Source organism: Pleurodeles waltl, chromosome 11 (genome assembly GCF_031143425.1).
Source record: "Pleurodeles waltl isolate 20211129_DDA chromosome 11, aPleWal1.hap1.20221129, whole genome shotgun sequence".
NCBI lineage: Eukaryota > Metazoa > Chordata > Amphibia > Caudata > Salamandridae > Pleurodeles > Pleurodeles waltl.
In genome coordinates, this window is record NC_090450.1 from 819,085,497 (window position 1) to 819,107,371 (window position 21,875).

At 44.4% G+C, this 21,875-nt stretch overlaps 1 protein-coding gene across 2 annotated transcripts in view; it reads left to right on the top strand.

Annotated features, from left to right (window-relative positions):
- Nucleotides 1-21,875, top strand: part of LOC138266166 (SEC14-like protein 2) — a 212,973-nt gene that overhangs the window by 141,541 nt on the left and 49,557 nt on the right. For both annotated transcript variants that reach the window (XM_069214635.1, XM_069214636.1), the window contains one exon: nt 10,088-10,194. In XM_069214635.1, coding sequence (XP_069070736.1) covers nt 10,088-10,194 — 107 coding nt within the window. The remainder of the gene's footprint in view (nt 1-10,087; nt 10,195-21,875) is intronic.

Consider the following 21,875-nt stretch of genomic DNA (forward strand, 5'->3'; position numbering starts at 1 on the left):
ACACTCAAAAGCCTGCCATCCATGGATTCTGTCAGTGTTTTGATCTGTTCACCATCAACATTGCGTGCAGCAGCAACCACAGCCTCCCAGACACTGTTCAGAGAGGTGTACTGTTTTCCCTCCTTGTAAATCTCACATTTGATGATGGACCACAGGTTCTCAATGGGGTTCAGATCAGGTGAACAAGGAGGCCATGTCATTAGATTTCCTTCTTTTATACCCTTTCTTGCCAGCCACGCTGTGGAGTACTTGGACGCGTGTGATGGAGCATTGTCCTGCATGAAAATCATGTTTTTCTTGAAGGATGCAGACTTCTTCCTGTACCACTGCTTGAAGAAGGTGTCTTCCAGGAACTGGCAGTAGGACTGGGAGTTGAGCTTGACTCCATCCTCAACCCGAAAAGGCCCCACAAGCTCATCTTTGATGATACCAGCCCAAACCAGTACTCCACCTCCACCTTGCTGGCGTCTGAGTCGGACTGGAGCTCTCTGCCCTTTACCAATCCAGCCACGGGCCCATCCATCTGGCCCATCAAGACTCACTCTCATTTCATCAGTCCATAAAACCTTAGAAAAATCAGTCTTGAGATATTTATTGGCCCAGTCTTGACGTTTCAGCGTGTGTGTCTTGTTCAGTGGTGGTCGTCTTTCAGCCTTTCTTACCTTGGCCATGTCTCTGAGTATTGCACACCTTGTGCTTTTGGGCACTCCAGTGATGTTGCAGCTCTGAAATATGGCCAAACTGATGGCAAGTGGCATCGTGGCAGCTGCACGCTTGACTTTTCTCCGTTCATGGGCAGTTATTTTGCGCCTTGGTTTTTCCACACGCTTCTTGCGACCCTGTTGACTATTTTGAATGAAACGCTTGATTGTTCGATGATCACGCTTCAGAAGCTTTTCAATTTTAAGAGTGCTGCATCCCTCTGCAAGATATCTCACTATTTTTGACTTTTCTGAGCCTGTCAAGTCGTTCTTTTGACCCATTTTGCCAAAGGAAAGGAAGTTGCCTAATAATTATGCACACCTGATATAGGGTGTTGATGTCATTAGACCACACCCCTTCTCATTACAGAGATGCACATCACCTAATATGCTTAATTGGTAGTAGGCTTTCGAGCCTATACAGCTTGGAGTAAGACAACATGCATAAAGAGGATGATGTGGTCAAAATACTCATTTGCCTAATAATTCTGCACTCCCTGTAGTCAAATAATGCCTACCTGGTACATGGATAATTGCACGATTGCCAATACGTTTGACTGCGAGCAAACTTCTTATTCCTTTTGTGTCTCTCCTTCGCGCTCATGCTGATGGCAGCCATCGTGCTTTGAATCGGCTCGCGTTTGTCAACTATTGTTTTGCTTTTCATTTTCAACAAATGTGGCAAGAAAAGTCCCATTAGGAATTTACAACGCCAGTAGCTCTAACTGGAGCAAATGTGAGACCCATTGCATTGCAAATGCTTGTTTAATTATGTGTTTGATTCTTCTCTTTAGCTTAAAATAAATTGCAACCTATTAGATCGTTTATGATCTAGGAATGAGTGAGTTTCGCATCACTTCCTTATTAATTTGGTTAATTATTTTTGTTTCACTTGTGGATGCACTAAACGTATGACTCTCAAAATCTTTGGGGATTCGGAGTGTTTTATACATTTATCATTTATCTTGTATTTTCACACTACTGTGGTACAGTATTTCGTAAAATAATCTACTTTGTGTACTCATAGCTGAATGTTAATCTTCGCATTAGCCAATGACCTAAGCAGCAAACCTTGAAAAGTGTCTCACCTTTTATCCAGCTTTATATCGACTCCCAATGTGGAGACCCTGTTTCATTTCTCATTGGTTAACTATCTTGGGTAATAATGAGAGAGTCTATGTGAATTGTAATGTATCTTCTAATAACATTGAAACCAAATTCAGCAAATATGGTGTAATTCACCCATTATGCTATAGCTTAAAACCTAGGTTCAAATGGTTGTGTGTGTTTACATCAACTTTGAGGTCTAGAGTTCTTATGTGTGATTTTTCCACAGTTGAGAGGTCAGGCCTAATTGATCATGCATTGGCGTCTAAATTGAATTAGTGGCATACACACAAGTAATGATTTGTAATATTATTCTTACATTTTTTAGGTGGCTTCCTCTATTCCTCTACTTTTGTCCAGATGAAGGCCTTATCATACCTTATTCAATGGGGTGAAACCTGGACGTTCTTCTCCATTGCTTGACAAATATTGTAGTATTCAACTTGTACTGAAATCTTTTTTTTTTTTTTAAATTGTTTTTATTAATAGTTTTTTGAACATTCACGGCAAGGTACCAACAATATAACTGTGCAGCAGTGTTACGTTGGAGTGTCACAGCACTTCCCAAAATTCTATAGGCGCCCATGACACACAGTGAGGGAAGGGTGAGAAAGTGGTCCAAAGACCGTGTCTCCATCCTCGCTCAGCGGCATCCATCATCCCAACCTGCACTCAATCATGCCTGAGCCACAACTATTGCTTGCGTTTCCATACCTAAGTTATCATCGCACCTTTCTCCAGTGACAGCATCCCTGCCCCGTTCCAAGAGCTCCGGGTTCCCATCAGACTCCTGGTCAGTCGCATTCCAGGCTGTCAAACATGTCTCCCCGTATCTCCAGATCGCACTCTGCATGTTCACCCTGTCTCACAACTTTTAACCTGCATTCCTCCACCACCACCCATTCTCTGAGATCTGTCAGCTATTAAATCAGTGACAGTTGTGCAGGGATGGCCCAGTGTGTTGCGATACGTCTCCTCGCCAGTACCAGACCTCGCGAGGTAAAGTGATGCCGCCTCTTTCTTCCCTTATTGGGGACGGAAGCAAGCCCAACAGGTAGTGTTTCATTCCTCGCTCCACGCGGTTGCCTGTAACCCTTTCTAGTTTATCGACCACTCCCGTCCAATATACCCCCAGCCCAGGGCAGTCCCACGCCATATCCCTTGCCATATGAATAAAGTTTGCAGGTGTGCCACCACATCTGACACAGCCATCAGACCTAGTTGGGAATATCCTATGACGTCTCTTTGGCATGAGATAGGGGCGGTGAAGATAGAAGAACTGTGTGAGTTTAAATCTTGCATTACTAGCCGTATCCCTGACCTGCTCCTGTGCCTCCTTCCATTCCCCATCTGTGAGTTGTTGTACTGAAATCTTTGAGTCTTAGTTTCATATTGTCATACTACTCAGTCAACAGAGAATGAATCGATGCCACCTCAAAGGCTCAGTACTTCAGAGGAAAAGAAAAGGACATTGCCAATGACTACCTCTCTCTACTGTCACCCTTACCGGCTTCAGTAGGAGAGGAGTATCAAGAAACCTTGGTGAGTGACAAAATAACCAAACGGGTGCAGTCTTTTGTTAGAAGTGAATATGCTTTGAGGCTGAAACCATTGCCGTTCTCCATTCATTCAGCAAGGTTCAAACTTCATCACTAGCAACATCTGTTTCAAGAATATTGCCTAGTGCAGCACAAGTGGGGGATGAACAAGTAGGAAGCACTCATTCAGGGAAATTGTCCCAAAAAGCGTCATCATATCTTATGAATATGGAGTTCCTAAGGGCAGTACATGCTGGCTTGAAATCCTACAGACTGCATTAAAAATAAACAACATCCTGATTCAGAATTCTCGCAGCCACGGTCATCAAAATGTACTTATTACCATCCAAGGTGAAACAAGGTGAATCACCATCTGTAGGGAAGTTAAGACAACATGACATTGTTTGATAACCAGAAACATCACAATCACAACTTATGGGAGTGCAAGTTAACAAACTCAGTTATGTCAGATACAGACAAGTGGGGCATTGCAAGTGATGTCCTGAGAAAAATCTCCAGTGAATGTGAGCACCCCAGACAGATCTGTTCCCTAGTTCAGAAAACACAAATGCCAAGACTAGGTGTCCAGGTACAATAAACCCAGGTACAGGCACAATACTCTCTCAGCAGTTTTTCAAAAGAATCGCTTTCTATCAAAACCCTTAATATTGAGATTGATCTCGATGTTCAGAAAAGCTGGGATCTACAGACTGAACCTCAGACCAATGTCTTAGTCAGGTGACTTTCAAACTTAGTTGTTGAATTTAGCAGCCTGGCTCTTGAAATTTTACTGTGTGGAGACTTCAGCATCATTATGACCCTGGCGGTCTTGAGACAGCGATGGTCTCGGTGGTGGTCGGACTGCCGCCAATGTGGCGGTCCCACAGCCACATTACGACTGTGGTGGTCTCGCCATGGTCGGACCGCCACACCGCCAGATTACAACTGAGTGTCGGTCTGGCGGTGCTGGTGGTCCTAATCCGCCAGGGGATTACGAGTCCCTTCTCTGGCAGCATTTACATGGTGGTAGCCCATCAATGTAAAGGCTGGCGGAGACGGGGTGCCGGAGGCCCCATGGGGGCCCTTGCACTGCCCATGCACTTGGTATGGGCAGTGCAGGGGCTCCAATGGCCAGCCCGATGCGCTTTTCACTGTCTGCTTGCTTTGCAGATAGTGAAAAGCATGACGGGTGCTGGTGCACTCTATGCACCACAGCATTGCCGCCGGCTCAATTATGAGCTGACGTCAATGTTGTGGGCTGTTTCCCGCTAGGCCAGTGGGCCAGCGGGAAACTCATAATGGGACCCCCAGGAAGGGGACTGCACTGGCGGTAACCTGACCGCAGGAGTTTGCCGGACAGCCTTTTCTGTCCGCCAAACACGTAATGACGTAATGGCCCCCTTTATATCCTAGCACACTGTATGAATCTACTAAATGAAGTAAAGTGTCCTGAGAAGAACATCCATCTAATGAAGTTCCAATAAGAAATAGTACTTCCTTAAATCAGATACTTAGAAATGTTTGGTTTAGTTTGCATCCATTTAAGTATATCTAAAGGCAGTCGCAGCCTATATGAAAAGCCCTTGTCTGGCAAACCTAGCTTTACAGTGTATCAGTGATTAAGAGCTTTTTGGGATGCCTTAGGAAAGTGCTTCCTCCATTAAGGATCTACTATCCCGGGAAGTATGGGGAAGAAGGTCTCCCAAATTTATAGAATGTTAGTAAATAATGCACCTGGGGATCTAGGTCACCTTAGGGGTGGATGGGAGAGGTGGGTGGGACCGCTTGACGAGACTGAGTGGGCGGAGGCACTGATGGCTCCCCGAGTGCTGGCGGTGTCGGCAAGGTTGAGGGCGCTACAATTCTACTTCCTAGTCAAAGCATATCTGTCTCCCGATAGCCTGCACAAGATGGGTATCCGAAACTCTGCCCAGTGCCCACGGTGCGACGGGCCCGGCCGACTTCTTCCATATGGTATGGTCTTGCCCTGTGATCCGAGGTTATTGGGGGGGGGGGGGGGAATAAACCATGAGCTGAACAGGGCTATGGGAACATCGCAACTGCTGACCCCAAAAATGGTGCTACTGGGTGCTATGGAGGACATGGAGGGGTCTAGAGCGGATAAGATTTTGGTCGGAGCAGCCACACTGGTGGCCATGAGAGACATTGCTGCCGCATGGAATACCGCCAAGGGCCCCTCTCTTCAGAAATGGAGACGGGGGTGGACTGGTGTGCAGCCCAAGAAAAAGTGGTATGAATCAAGGGGGTACCCCCGTAATCATGAGAAGATTTGGGGGAAATGGACAGAACTACTAGGTTAAATCTGCTCCGGTGACTGTGTGTGCCTGCACCTTCCTCCTCTCTGTATTATTCGGATATGTAGCTTTAGGAATCCCAATGTATTCCTTGTATAGAAGAGACAGAATAGAATTGATAATCCAGTGGGTACAAAACAGGCCGAGACAAGTGTGTTCTTTATGTACTTTACCTGTTTTTTTCTTTAAAAGCAATAAAAACTTGTTTATTAAAAAAAAAAAAAAAAGGATCTGCTATCCCTTCCTCCACCATGGGAACATAACACAATACTAGCTATGTTAATTGGCCCCTCCTTGATCCCCTTCATAAAGTCATGGTACAGCACCTTTCATGGGAGGCAGCTTTCCTGGTGGCTACTACATCTGCAAATGTGCCATGTTTTCTAACAACCCATGTACCTGATTCACTAGGAGTTAGACTGCTTTAATCGGTGGCGTAGCAAGGTTGCCATTGCCACGGGCCCTACTGCTCGCATTGGTAACGGACCCCCTTCCTTGGTCAACACATCAATCCCTAAAGGCTCCACTGCTACTTAACACCCTTCAACATAATCTGTACTCAGCCTCCATGCCATTCACGTCCCATTTTTCTCTTGTTCCCTGAACTGCAGTTGCATAGGTCTAAACCTACCTATTAGACGAGACAAAATGGAGAGATAATACTTCTATTTTAGTATTGTTTTTACCATATAAAAACAGTATCAATGCTAGAATAATAGGTTAATGTGTAATTAAAACAAAATATTAAGTTCAGATTGTAAAATTAAGAATGAATAAAGGTGGAGAGTAAGGGGTAATGAAATAAGAACAAGCATTGGCAAATCTAAGATGTCTGGCTTTGTCGCCTTAACAGGCATGCATTGTTTCTGCAAACCTATGTAATTGACATTGAAAGTTTAAAATTAATAAAAAGCAGAAAATGCTGCTGTCTATAGTTGGCATGCATATGTTTGAAAAAAGTACAAATTAGCCATTGCAAACGTTTTAAAAAACATGAATGAAAGCAGACTTGGCGCTTCAGCCCCAGGACTGAAGTGTGGTGCTTTTTAGACAGATGTTCACAGGAGCGCAAGCAAAATACTGTCACTCACAACGAAGATAATCATTGAATCAAGTGGGTTGTTTAATGCTTTTTGCTGTGGTGGCATACTTTGAATGACACCAAACTAGACAAAGAAGAGTGCTGACCGATCGTCCCTATATGTATGTATCGTTATTATGCATTTTTGGGAACCATGAGGCTGGAGTCACTGCTAAAGCGGTCTCTAGGCCAGAAATAAAACTATAGCCTATTTCTAGAATTATATGATATGGCTATTACTTTGTGTAACCATATTGACACTAATTAGAAAGCACAGAGTATATTTTTAGTCAACTGTGTAGGTATTTAGGCTGCTGATTGCCACTGAATAAGATCCTCGTGACTGGTTGGTAGACCTGAAGAGCTGACACAGCCTTTAATCTGTCCACTGACTTTAAAAGGAGCACCACTGGTCCGGGCAAAAGTGAAAACTGCCATGAGGATTGATTTGAGGCCTCAGGACTAAAGCAGCAGGCACTATAAAGCCTTAAAATAACTTCTGCATAATTTTACCACTGGTAGGTATGCAGCCATTTATTCAAATTGTTTATGGTCTATTAACATTATCTTTGAGCAGCATATTCGCTTGGAACGTTTTTTTTCACTTTTTACCACAGAGTGACATATGAACAAACCCCAGGAAGGTAATCAGCTCAGCTTGCATGGTGAAGCCAATGATCATTGAAAGCTGCTCTTAGAAATGCAAAGACTGCAACACAGACTGCTGCAGAGCAAGCCTGCGCTCCCACAGAGGACTGGACAGCAACTGCAAGCTTGCCTTAAATACTGAACATGCGAAGCACTGTTCCACATGCTCATTCAATAAGTACTGTTCTGGGCACCACAAGAGCAAGCCTCCCTCATTTCCAGGTACTGCACCGGAGAACACCTCTGCAAATTTGTCTCATCCCTAAGGTGTAGGTATAACATTGGTGTGCACCAATTCAAGCTTGACATACACGAATACTAGGCACCTAACAGGCAGCGTAAGGGTAAGAAACGTGGTAGTTCGACTTTCCCTCAGACAAAATGAAGACGGGTGTAGTAGAGACAGCACCAATGCAAGCCTTACTTGCCCAACTGATTTGTCCAACTCCATGCCTAATTCCTTCTCACCTGCCGCTGGGTATACTGTATTCACCCAAAGCCCCAAAAGAAGACCTATTCATGCTCTACTGGGTAGCAGAGTTGCTCAGTGTGCCTCTTCCGATGAATTTCGCTGTTTGTTGCACAGAAAAGTTGGTGTAAAAGCCTAGATACAGCCCTGAAGATGTATCTCATCCTGTCCTGCTGCCCCCTGTTCAGCTCAGTGACACTATGGATGAGCTGGAAGCACCTGCAGACCATGTATTCTGAAAGGACTATTCCCACCCAAGACAGGCACTTCATCACCCCACCACATAGGGGTATGAAGTGTAGTATAAATGCTCCTGTGTACAATACAGCACAATAGTGCCCAAGTGACTCTCAGCTGCCATTCACACAAAGGTCGGATGAGGTCCCACAGCAGAGGACAGGGAAGAAATACCAACTTAAGTCAAGAGCCTCTAATGACACATAACAGGGCTGCCTTTACAGATTTCCCATCTCTCAGAGGGACAGCTATACCTTTTCTCTGTGATGCCTATTGCTTTCTTGAAGCATCGCTGGAGCGGGTAACATCATAAACGGAGTAGTGCCAGCTGTGTACAAGCTTGTGCGCTTAGGTTCCCTTTTATGTACTCCATGACTAGATGCCCTTCTTTATAGTATATACCGTGGGCGGCAGGTGACACTCTGCAGTGCCTAACAATTCAATATGATAAATGGGCATTTCAACATACACCATCAAAACCCACTACAGATACTCAGGCCATTTCAATATTCGCTAGATAATGGTAGTAATATTTGTATTCTTAGCAAGAAGTTAGAATGGGTTAAATTTGTCTTTTTTAGCATTTCACAAACAATTGGCGCCACACTTGCTTTCCATGACAAATAATCAATGTTAGAAGTAAGGCATGTCAATTGTTTAAAATCTTTCTTGCAACATTCTAGTTTATTTAAAGCATTTTTTTGTCAGTGGATGTGCCATGCTGCAAATCCTTGCCGTGCTTGTATAATCAGCACCCAGGTTCTCACAGTTTGTTGTACATGAGTATGTGCACTGTACACCCATCACCCTCAGTATGTGTACATGTGCAAATACAGCACACATGCAGCAGAGCTGTAAATACACAGCAGCTCTAGGTTTCCTTCATCAGTGGGCCCCATGCTTCACTGCAACTATCCTGCCTCCTACTCCAGTTTGGAATTCCCACCTCACTTGGACCTCCAAGCACAGAGGAAATGGCATCCTGATGTGTCCACAGGAACTTTAATTAGAGCACGAAAGGAATCACCCGCAACACAGGGTCTTCCTTATGACCCTGGTGCCAATGCATCGGCTGCACCACTGGTAGCTACACCCCTGGCTTTAGAAATATACCTGCCTTGTCTCCCAAAATTGATTTGTGTTTCATGTTAGCCAAATTACATTGCTACATTCCTAAATCCATCAACACCAGCCATAAAATAACTTGCATACCCTTTGTTGGCTTTAAGGTACTGACTGGAGAAAACAATATATAGGGCCATATGTACGAACCCTTTTTCCCATAGACACAGAATGGGTAAAAACCTTTGCTACATCTGGCCCATAGAAAATTAAATTAACATATTTGTCATTTACGTCACATCTGCACATGAATTAGTACGTTCACTCAGTTCTTCTCTGGTTGGAATATCTCAGCTATTGTTCTTTTTTACCAAAAGCAAATAAGTCCATCACATGGAGACGTAGGGCTCTGGAGGTTAGATAGACTAATGCATCCACTATGACCTTATAGCCACACGTTCGAATTTAGGCAGGTCCACTTAGCCTTTCTTCGTTCAGAGGTTGATACGATAAGTACCATTGAGTTGTGTAGTCATAAACACCTGTTTTTTAGCATCCGTATGTTCCAAGCAGCCATTGTAGTCTTTCTTATGAATACAAACTAGCTGCTTGGAAATCAGTGCACACCTTTGGAAGGCACTGCTGCCTATACTCCAATGATTCCAAAACAGATACCTAAGTATGTTAAGAAAATCTACAGAGCATTTTGGTTAATTGTAATTGTGTAGGAAGTTTCTCTTTGCCCATGGATATGTATATAAGAAGATTCTTTGAAGGGCTTCAAACGTTTCTTTTTTGTCTTGAAACATTTCAAAGAAAATTTGCTTCAGGGCTTTACATATGTTCTTAAATGTTAATTTGTGAGTGTTCGAATTTCTCTTAATTGAATGTTATTTTGAACTCTTACATGTTTTGTCTGGTTTCTTTAGATAATTGGAAGGAAGCTTTAGTGAAGTACATCACCCCTGAAAATCTTCCTGTATACTATGGTGGGTCCCGCACTGATCCAGATGGGGACCCGAAATGTAAATCTAAGGTAAGGAATTCATCTCTCTTCAGTGCTTCCTGAACTAACTGCTGTGCCCACACCATTCCTTTAGTTTCTAACATCAGTTAATTTCTTTAAGAAATTAAATAAACTGAGTGAGCCTTTCATCATTACTGGTGTTGAATTCTTCTATTTTGGTGGCATGTATTTGAACCCTTTCCAGTTATTTAAAATTGTCTTTCAGGAGTGGCATTCAAAATTGAATATATTCTAAAAGTAAAGGCTCAATGGTTGAAAACAATTGGAAGAATGTACCTGTTGACAACAATATCCTCCTTCTTAGAAGTTGATTGAAGGTTGGTTAGTCACTCCTCGAATCCACGTTGTTAGACCATTTCCTATATCCCCTTTCATTCTGTATTGGTAGGAAACACTGCTGCTCAGGATAGCGACACTGCCCCTCTTGCGTCATACATTCCTTTCATACTCCCACTCTGCTTTGTGAAGAAAATCTAGATATATATTCTATGCTTTTACCCTAATTTTGCATCTAATTCCTCAGGCTGGGGCGAAGAGCTGGCTCCACAGTGAACCCCTGATCCTCTGTGCGCTCCAGCACTTGAAAAGTAGGATTCTGAGCACCTGTTTTTTTTGGGGGGGGGGGGGGCGGGAATGGGGGGTTTAAGCACATTTTATTGAATTTTTAATAATAACAGTTAGGCACTTTCAGAGCTCTACAATGGTATGCTTTGTTCAATGTTAGCCGATTGTTTTCAATAGATTGCGTAACATACGCATTTCAGTATATCACAATATAATGACATCATTCTTGCACAATATTTGTGTCATCAATCAAGGTATATAAACTGTTCTCTAATTCCCTGTAATTTCTTTCCGTGGATCATCTCGTATGTATTTGCTCATATTACAAGATGTTTCAGCTCCGGTGCCTACCCTAATTTCCTCCCTCTTCCCCATGTGTCCACTGCCGCTCAAAGTCCTCCGTCTACTCTTGGATCGGATCTCGCATACTCCTCAGAGTTCTCCAGTGTGCTCTACTCCTACAACCTTGTTTGGCCATGCAGGGTATATTCCTCGTGACATCTTACAGCACTCACTGCTTAATAAAACCATGTGATATATCAAAGTGCCCATTGATCAAGGGGATAGTATAACATTATTTGGAGTATTATCCACCTCTTCTAAACGACCCACCAAAGCACGTCAGGCCCGAGCTCTCTCAATCAGCCCCCGACCTCGTTTGACCTCTCAGTCTCTCACCACCTCCTCAGCTTTTGCCCACTTTATTACCTTCCTCTTCCAGGTCTCGTTTTGGGGGCTCTTTGTTTGCTTCCAATTTCTAGTTATCTCTCTTTTGGCTATCAAGGGTGCTAGGTCCTGAAACTGGTTAGTCACCTTTTGTTTGAGCATGTGTGAATAATTGCTGAGTAAACAATATTTGGGATCATAGGGAACCTCCTGTTCGATTACGTCTGCTATCGTACTAACCACTGAGTGCCAGAAGCCCACCCCAACCTAGGGCAGGTCTATAACATATGCAAAAACTCCACTGCTTCCTCTCCACATCTTGGGCATTTAGCCTTCATACTAATATAATGCCGTTGAAGTCTCCCCGGTGTTCAGTATGCTCTGTGGAGTATATATAAGTTAATGAGCTTGAACCGGGCATTCCTAGATACCTTGGGGACCCATGTCAGTATGTTTTCCCACGCAACCTCCGTTATCTCCGTGCCCAAGTCCTCTTCCCACTTCAATTTAAGGCCTGTAAGAAGTGGACAGATAGCTCTCTTATTTTCCCATATAAGAAAGTCACAGCTTTATATGTACCTGCACTGCTAGTCAAATATTGACAAATATTGGATAAGGGAGGTTCTGTTTTTCCCGTGTGCCAGTGTTTAGTGATTGCCTCTGTAATCGACCTGCAAAGCAGAAAATGCCCTGTAATCGACCTATGAAGCAGAAAATCCCCCCGTGGTAAGTCATATTGCGTTCTGAACTCTTCAAAGGGTAGTAGTGTGATTGCCTCAAACAACATCCCCATGGATGCTGCTCCTGCCTCCACCCAGGAAGCTATTCCGCCCCAATCTCCTCCATCTGGTAAAACTGATTTTAAAAAAAGGCATTGGGATCTCCGGAGCATAAGGCAGAGGTTCATGTGCTCTACGAAGGTAGCGCAACCATCAAGAGCGTAACACCCGGAGTTCCACTGGCAACGTCACAGCTGAGGGGCCGAGCCGGAGAACCACTTGTGCCAAGGTCGATAGGTCTGGAGTAAAAGGTGTCGCCATCCTGCCCTGCTGCACCTGGCTGGCTATCCACCGGGCCAGCCATTGCAGCTGGCCCGCAAGATAATAGGCCTCAAAGTCAGGCACTGCCATGCCCCCACCGCCCATCGGCCTCCGAAGATGCTCAAGTGCAAGGCGATGCCTACCCTTTCACCATAGGAACCCAATGATCAGTGAGTTCAGGACCTTGAAAAAAGCCCAGGGTATCCATAAAGGTAGAGTAACAAAGAAATATAGCAAGCGTGGCAGAACGATCATTTTCAATAATTCCGCTCATCCTGCCACTGATAAAGGCAATGACCCCCAGAATGTCGTGTTACTACTAAGACCCACATCTCTCATCCTATGTTGCCTTCATACAAGTCAGTCCTGTTATGATAGACATGCACCCCCAGGTAAATCAAACAGTGTGGTTCCCACTGTAGGTCCCTCAGATCCTGTGGGGGCTCTCAGCCCGGGGTCATAAGAAATAGACTAGATTTCTCCCTGTTAACTTCAAGGCTTGATAATGATCCAAAACGATCTAGTAGTTGTCGCGCTCCTCTCAGTGCATCATCCTCATCTGCTAGGAATAATAGTTGATCGTCTGCGTATAAGGCCATATAATGGGTGTTGTTCCCTATCCCCAGTCCTCTATAGGTGTTACCTCCCCTGGCAAGGCTTGCAAGGGGCTCTATGGCCAGAGCAAAGAGGAGAGAGGAGAGCAGATATCCCTGTCTGTTGCCCTGTTCTACTTGATAGTCCCCTGATATGATGTTGCCTGTACGAACTCGTGCTCGTGGCTCGGCATATAATAAGCACATCCAGGCTATAAAATTCTCACCCAGGCCAAATTTGCATAGAAGTTCATATAAATATGGCCATTCAAGACTATTGAATGGTTTCTCGAAGTCTACTGCCAAGACCACTGCATCTTCCCTTTTATAGGAACTATCATAAATCAAAGAGATTAGTCGATGGATATTCATGGGCGTACATCGTCTGGGAATAAACTCCGCCTGATCAGTATGGATCAAGCCGGACATATATGGTAAGAGGCGGGTCTATTTTACTAAGGATTTTGTAGTCCAGAGACAACATCGATAGGGGTCGATAAGTGGTTACTATAGTGGGTGGCTTCCTAGGTTTCAGAAGGGGAACAATGAGGGCCTCCTGCGCCGATGAAGAGTCCCGACCAACCCAGCTTCTTCATACATGCTGACCAGTCGGGGTCCCAAGGTAGTCATAAAAGCAGAGTAAAATTCGTCTGGTAGACCGTCCAGGCCCGGCGTTTTATTCTGTCATGTTCTCCATAGCGGCCTTCACTTCTGACAATTCTATTGCCTATCCTAGGGCCTCAGATTCCTGTTCCGAAACCGTCGGAAGATTGATATGTGATAAATACTCTTGGATGTCTGTAGTTGTGGTGTGGTGCTTTACTTTTATAAAGATCTGAATAGTAATTATAAAACTCCTTATTGATTGTAACCTGACTGTAGATCTGCTGGCCCATGGGCGTATTTAATTCCACTATTCTCAACCCTCTTTTTGCCTGGTTTGTCAGCCATGCCAGAAGTGAACCTGCTCAGTCGCCCTTAGCGTGTGTTTTGGCTAGGTAGGTTTTGCAGTCGTAACAGCAGGGTCTTTCAACTCATACTGCAACCCTCTCCTGTGCGTCTAAAATGGACCCTCAGAGTTCTGGTTTTCTTGGGCACTCTCCCTCAATTCTTGCTCCGCCCTCTCTATCTCATTTTAATACATATCTAACCCCTTTTGCAGCTGAAATACACCTCCCCATTATGACGGCCTTGAAGGCATTCCATTCTAGAAGTCTTGTGTCTGCCTACTTTAATGATAATGAGGGCACTACAGTTATATCCGCAGCAATGTCTGTCCTAAAGACTTGGTCTTCTAACAATTCGGGTCTGCGTCGCCACATAGGCAATGGAGGGCAAGGGATTGCCCAACGTAGTGCCAGCAATGAGGGATTATGGTTTGAGACCGTTCTGCTCAAGTACTCAGTCACACTGGTTGACTCATGGACATCTGGGGAGCAGAGGAAGGTATCTTATCACACATGTAGGTCATGCAATGGGGAATACAAGGAATAATCCTGGCTGGTGAGTGCGCCAGGAGTCTATCAATCCCCATTCTCGTTGCCATTCCCCGAATGCCTTAGTGGTGCATCGAATTGGGGACTCCTACAGAGGTGGGTGCGATCTATCTAGGATCTTATTGCAAATGTAGTTAAAATTCCCACCAAGTAATATGGTGAGAGGCCAGACGTTCGGAAAGGGTCCTCAAGAATCCAGGTTGATCAACATTAGGATCATAAATACTCCCTATCACTATGTCTCGACCATCTAACCTCCCTGCTATCATGATATATCTCCCCAAGTGATCTATGACAGATTCGACGTGTTGGAAAGGTATTCCAGATAAGGACCCCTCTTGCATAAGCAGAGAAAGTAGTATAATAAACTTGTCCTCGTCACTTACGTTGCAGTGCTCTCCCGTCTCTGGCATCTAAGTGAGTCTCTTGTAATAGGGCTATATGGATCCCTTGTATAGTGAGGTAAGACCATAGCTTATGTCGCTTACACATTGAATGCATCCCCTGATATTCCATGTGAGTACTTTAAGAGTGGAGGGGTCAGCCATTAAAGAAGTGAAGGACAGGGTATGAGCACCGCAAGGTGCCCGTGTTCTTCTCTATCGGGAGTTCCTCCCACAATGTCACTAGCAAGTACAGGCATATGCAGCAGTGGGCAACCCCCAACGTATTGAACTTAAACCTTAACCAATTCCCACACCCAAGGGCATACCGTGTGAGCCATTCGCCCAAAACAGTCAACTATAGCATATTCAACCATGTTTGTGCCCTCTAAAACTCGGGCCTCGTTCACCGGGGGTTCAGTATCTCCATCCGCTCTCAGTTCTGGGCTCTCCAGGCACCCACCGAGTCCCCAAGGTACACATTTAGAATAAAATCTCATAAGCCGTGGCATTAGGGACCTCTTCTTGCTGTCCTCGGATCAGTTTTGTAGACAAGTAGGTATCATCTGTGCTGTCATGTTCATAGTAGGGTTCGTTTCTCCAACGAGTCTCAGACTAATCTCATCTGCAGTTCGTGAGGTGACCACCGGTAAGATCTTGCTGGCGGGTGTTGAAGTCATCGAATCTCTCTCTGAATCTGTGCCATCGTCACTCACTTCCCTCAAAAGGGATCCGTGGTCAGGTGATGATCCCCCCAAGGATGCCACTGCAGCTACGGCTGCCTGCCGACCTCTTTGTTCTTCCTGTGCCGTGGGTCACCTAGATGGCGTCGTCTTCATGTGCAAGGGAGGCGCTTCCTTTTCTGTAGACGAGGTGGTCTGCTTGGACCCGGGTTGGGCTGTCCCTCTTCCCAGTCCCAGGCTTCTTGGGGCATAGTGAAAAATTGAGCTCCTGTGGCTGTTACTACTCTGAGTCGTGCAGGAAATTGCATAGAATATATGATTCCCACATCCCTGACGTTTCATTTCTCAATTGAAGTCAGGAAATATGGAGACTTTATTGTTGTCCACCATTACTTCAGCGAGCACACTGCAGTATGTGGTCCCTGTCTTCAAAATGAAGCAACTGTGCCACCACCAATCTAGGAGGGTCTCCGCCGAGCGGGGACCCTGTGTGCACGCTCAAAGGCAAAGAAGGGAGAGAGACCCTGCGGGGCTACTTCCTTCTTGATCCATTCCTCCAGGTATCGCACCATATTAGACCCCTCAGTTTTCTCAGGGAGAGCTACAACTCTGATGTTATTGTGATGCGCTCTGTTTTCTGCATCCTCTGCTCTGTTCTCAAGGGTGTGCAGCCTAGATTCCATAGAGTCCATTCGTCTTCCTGCGGCCACCACTGTAGGTAGTGTTTCGGAAATTTCCCTTTCAGTTGCGGTGCCTCTCTCTGATAGACGTCTGTGATTGTCATGCAACAGCCCCAGGTCTATCCTAAGCGTAAACTCTGAGCACCTGTTTGAGATACAGGAGATTAGTATTTGGTACTCTGGGAAAATTAACTATACATGCTAGCACGTTCCCAGTACCAGTGGAAGTCCTATTGGAATATTCGTCTTTGGAAATCAGATTGAGCTGTAACCGGCCTCCTCATTAACAGTTTCCAGTTCACCTGTCACCAGCCATCGGAGACACGATGGCCTCATTATCTCAACCTTGGACTTTGGCTTTGGATTTGTGCTTGGGAGTCATCATTTTAATCTGGGTGGGAATTCCAGTTCCCCTTTTTTGGTGGTGGGTTTTAGTTTTAGGGCTCTGTGATGTTATTGCTAGCTTTGTAGTATCAGTTGGTCAACCCAATTGAGTTGTTCAGTGGCCCTTGCACTCCAGGCAGCTGAGAACGTATGATAAACTAATGATGTATCATAGTAGACATTGATGCAGACATCAATGCTTTGTAATATTGGCACTTTTGTTCCACTAGTTGTGGGCTTTAAACAAAACCATAGTAAGACAACGGATACCAGAAGACTCACAAGAGCTTTCACAAGATAACTTTTTTCTGAAATGTCCCTTATAATAAATAATGTCAGCAACTGAAGGAGTAAGTCTAGAAGAGGTTTATTGAGCTCATTCCCAAAATTACTTTTTCCCATCCACCTAAAATGTTCTGATCTTTACATACCTAATTACACTTTTCCAAGAATAGGTCTTCCTTGGAAACATTTTGTTGTAACAAAGCCAATCATCTGATATAATATTACCACCAAAGGCAAGAACCTTCACATCATTGGCTTCAAGATGTTCATTGATAATCTTGAAAGAAAATTCTGAAACAATGGTAAATTGTGATTTAGAATCCACCTTCATTATCTATATCATTAATAATGTAGCTCACAATGCTTCTCATCTACCCCAAGAATAAACCTCTTATTTTTGGTAACACATTGTAGTGCTTCCACTTCCCACTTCAACCACATTCAAGACGCCAAGTTCACTGAAATATTTTTGAGCATGTCACATTTACACACCATATTAATTTCCTCTCTAATAGTGTTGCACAAATTTTCAAAGTGACTTATTTTGTTGCATTTAGAAAACGGTTTGTTTAATGCTTGAAAATTCTTACTAGACTTAAGTAATTCCTAGAACCACACGTGTAACAAATACTACGTTTTTGGAATGCTCGCTCTCTCCTTTCCCTTCATCAAATCAGACTGTTTTTCATCACTCTGCCTACTGATGACTACTGCAACTTCAACCTCAGCTTTTCCTGTGTTTCTGCACATAAATTCTTACGTGCAGACTTCAAAAGCACAAAAAGCCTGGATTTTAAATGGTGCATCCCCACATCAAACTGTGTCATCCAGTATTGGATCTTTCATAGATTCAAATGATTGAATACTTCCCCGTTGTCGAAATGGGAGTCCTACAGTATCATAGAAAGCAGTATGCAACAAATATACAGGCTACAATGAAAATAGGCCTTGAATTTGCTAGTCTATCTATGTCCAATTTAAAAAAAACGACCAAACCTGAATCATGACCAATCAGGCGACAGCACTCTCTAAAACACTCCCAAGAGAGGCTCGGTCCCTCAGATTTTCACTGCAGGTAGAGTGTGAAGGGAGTCTCCCTGAGCTCTGCTCAGTTTTTTCCTCTATTACTTCAAAAAAGATATTGCATTTAATCTATTTTTATTATTTCTGGTACAAAAGGTCTCTTTTGTCCCCGCAAGACCTGTGGGGAAAAAGAGAGTTCATGTGTATGATCCACATAAAAACTGTATTTATTGCCTTTACCCTACTCATAGGGCGAAAGAATGCAAAATCTGTTGTACTTTGCCACCTAAGACTTTAGGAAACAGAGAAGGCAGATTGTTGCTGTGGCTACAAAAAAACTAAAGCCCAAAAAACATCTTCAGATGAAGAAGTCACATAAGAGGGCCTCTGGAGGCCAATTCTGAGGAGAGCAGAAAATCCCTCAAACATCACCACCAGTTGAGGGAATCTAAGAAAAAAAGAAAAACAAACACACTCCTCTACTGAAGCAACTTCATCTGCTCCTAATACTTCCTGTAAGCCACAAAAGATGACCATCACCACCATATCGTTGACGAGGCCATCTACAGCTCTGACGACAACCACGTCTTCAGTTCAGGTTCCCATAGCATCGATGATGGCCACATAGACGAAGGGCGATTCAGTTTCCCTACCAGTTTCAACTCCAACGACTATGGTTTCCCCATCGAAGATGGTATCTATTAGACTGTTTACATCCTCGTTGCCTAAGGCCTCATTGACGGCGCTGTCGACGACAACACCACCGCTATCGACGATTCCAACGTTGACTTACCATCCACCGTTAACTATACCATCGACAACATCGATCACACCGTCGCCGAGTTTAAAAATTAAGACATTTACTAAACCTAACCTGTCATACCCTCCAAACATTTCACCCATTTTGCCATGTCACATTCTGGACATGGATGAGTCAAGTGAGGAAGGCACTTTCGAACCAGTACATAGCCCATCAGAACTCCATGTCAGATATCAGGAAGAGTATTATGAGGGTTACCAGAGTCAAGACTTTGAGGGCTACTTTCTTCAACCCTCCACTCGTAAGCGCACAGAGCGTTTTCAATCCTATTCAGAACCTCATCGCACTCAGGAGCATGTCGTTATGCCTCACTCTCTGATAGAAGTTCTGCAAGACATGTCAGATTATAGACAATGTTTTCTTCCACAGACAGTGGGATTACCATCAACCCCTCCATGAACAGCTCCTATTCCACCACCAACTATCCCGCCTCCAGCTATGCTTAGGATAACACCACCGCTGCATGATGTTTCCCTTCCTAGGAAGGATCCTTCCACCTCAGAAGATGAGAACAGGGAAGAAGGCGAACTACCGGCTCAGCCAGCCATGACTACATTATCCCTACTCCATCTCCACCACAACACCCTCCTCCTGATTCCCGTCTGGAGGACATTGGGGGGGTCTCACAGTTTTATGGAAAGGGCAGCAGAAAGATTTCACTTACTCATTACAGCGAAGCACTCTGACTGCTTCATGTATGATTTTAAGGACCAGGCGCCAAAATCGGTCAGGTCCAAACCCATCGTTGATCGCATCTGTCAGGAGGGTATTAAGATCATAAAGAACCCCTGCTACAGTGCCGGTGGTCCTACCCCGTATTGACAAAAAGTACAGGGACCCTGATGATTCTCTTGCATGCCTGGCTGGGCATCCCAGGCCGGATTCCGTAGTTTCCCAAGCTGTGCAGAGAAGATCTAAGAATCCGACAGCCCCCATCTCAGTACCGCCAGATAGAGACGGACGCCGCCTTGACACTACAGGCAAAAGATTTTCCCTCATGTCAGCAATTCCAATAAGAGCTGCTAACGCCTTGACTATTCTGGCACGCTACGACAGACAAAAGTGATCTGAGATCAAGTCTATGTTAGATCTGATTCCAGATGACCAACGATAGGAGGCAAAAAATATATAACAGGAAGGCGATCATGCCTCTTCTGATGTTATTGATACAGCCATGGATATCGCCTCACCAGGGTTCAGACAGCTTGCAGGCGCTGCCGCTCTGAGGTGTCAAGGTTGGCTCAAAGCCATTTAATTTCGACCTGAAGTGCAAGCAAAAATTTCTGGATATGGCTTATGACGGCAATACGCTTTTCGGCAAGCATTAAGATGAGGCTCTTCTTGCCATTAAAATGGACAACGCTAAATCCCTAGGTACAGTACCGTATAAAAAATTGCACTTTAGAGGTGATTGAGGGCGAGGTTTTTCCACCTGTAGAGGTTCGTATCACAGCTCCCAGCAGTTTCAGCTTTACCAACCTCAATATAGACCAGCACAAACATATCGTCAACCAACTACAGCTGGGTTTTCTAAACAGGGAACTCACCGGAGATCCTCACATCAGGCCAGAGTCACAGGACGCAATCAATGACCCAACTCAAGTACCAGCTGCTCAATCCCTCCATCACCAAGTAGGGGCGAACATCTCCAAATATCTCCACACTTGGAAAACTATCCCCTCGGACCAATGGGTGTTGGACATAGTAATTTATGGGCACACTTTGGAAGTCACAGAGAAACCACCAAATAATCCCCCAAAGAGGGCACACCCCCCTCTTCTTCACTTAATGAAAAAAGAAACCAAGTTAATGCTTTCCAGCAATAGAGACAATTCCAATGGGTCAGAGTGGAAAAGGATTTTATTCCTGTTTTTTCCTTGTGGGCAAGAAAAAAGGAATGAAGACCTATCCTGGACCTCTGGCATCTAAACAAATACCTCTGCAAGCAAACTTTCAAAATGATCACTCTCTCAGACATATTAAATCTTCTAAACAGCGGAGACTATATGACCTCTCTAGACTTGAAAGATGCCTACTTTCATATCCCCATTCATCCCAAGCATCGCAGGTATCTTTGATTCACAGTAGCTGGTACTCACTATAAGTTTCAAGTCCTTCCTTTTGGACTCAAGAGAGACTCGCACATTTTTACCAAGTGCTTAGCTCCAGTAGCAGTCGCGCTCTCTGGGGAAAAAAAGGGCCTCAGGTGTTCTTATACCTAGACGACTGGCTGCTAAAATGTTCAACTCCACAAAGAACGCTCAAAGCAACAAAAGACTGCCTCATGCTTTTTCAGAAGTTAGGTCTCACAGTCAACAAAAGAAAATCCTCCAAGTGGGGACTCAGAGCATGGCGTTTCTCTTAGCTGTTCTGGACATGCAGCAGAACAAAGCTTTCCTTACACAGGAACGGCAGAAGAAACTGACATCTTTAGCCATAACAATATCAAAAAGGAAGTACATTTCAGTGAGATTGTTCAGATCGCTCCTAGGTATGGTATCTTCCACAATCAACCTAGTTCCACTTGCACATCTCAAAATGAGACTGTTGCAAGAGGATATACAAGCTCAGTGGAACCAATCATAAGGATCGTCCGAAGTTCGGATTTTCGTCACACCAAAGATGATAAACATACTGGGCTGGTTGTCTCACCAATCTTATCTTTCTCAAGACCTCACTTCTCTGCCATTAGTCCCAGTGTTTATAATTACAACAAATGCATCAATGGAAGGATGGGGAGGTCACCTACAAGATCTACAAATCCAGGGGAAGTGGTCAAACCACCAGAAGCTAATGCACGTCAACAGCTTGGAACTCAAGGCCATCTTCCTCACATTGCAAGCTTTTCTCACAAGGATAGAAGGCTCTGAAGTACTGGTTCGGACAGACAACATGACCAGCATGTATTATATCAACAAGCAGGGAGGCATGAAGTCTATAACACTCTCACAAGAAGCCCAGGATCTATGGAACTTACTAACATGCCACAACATATCCTTGAAGGTCGAACACATTTCAGGAGTGCATAACACATTAGCGAATGCACTGAGCAGAGCCAAGAGTGATTGTCACG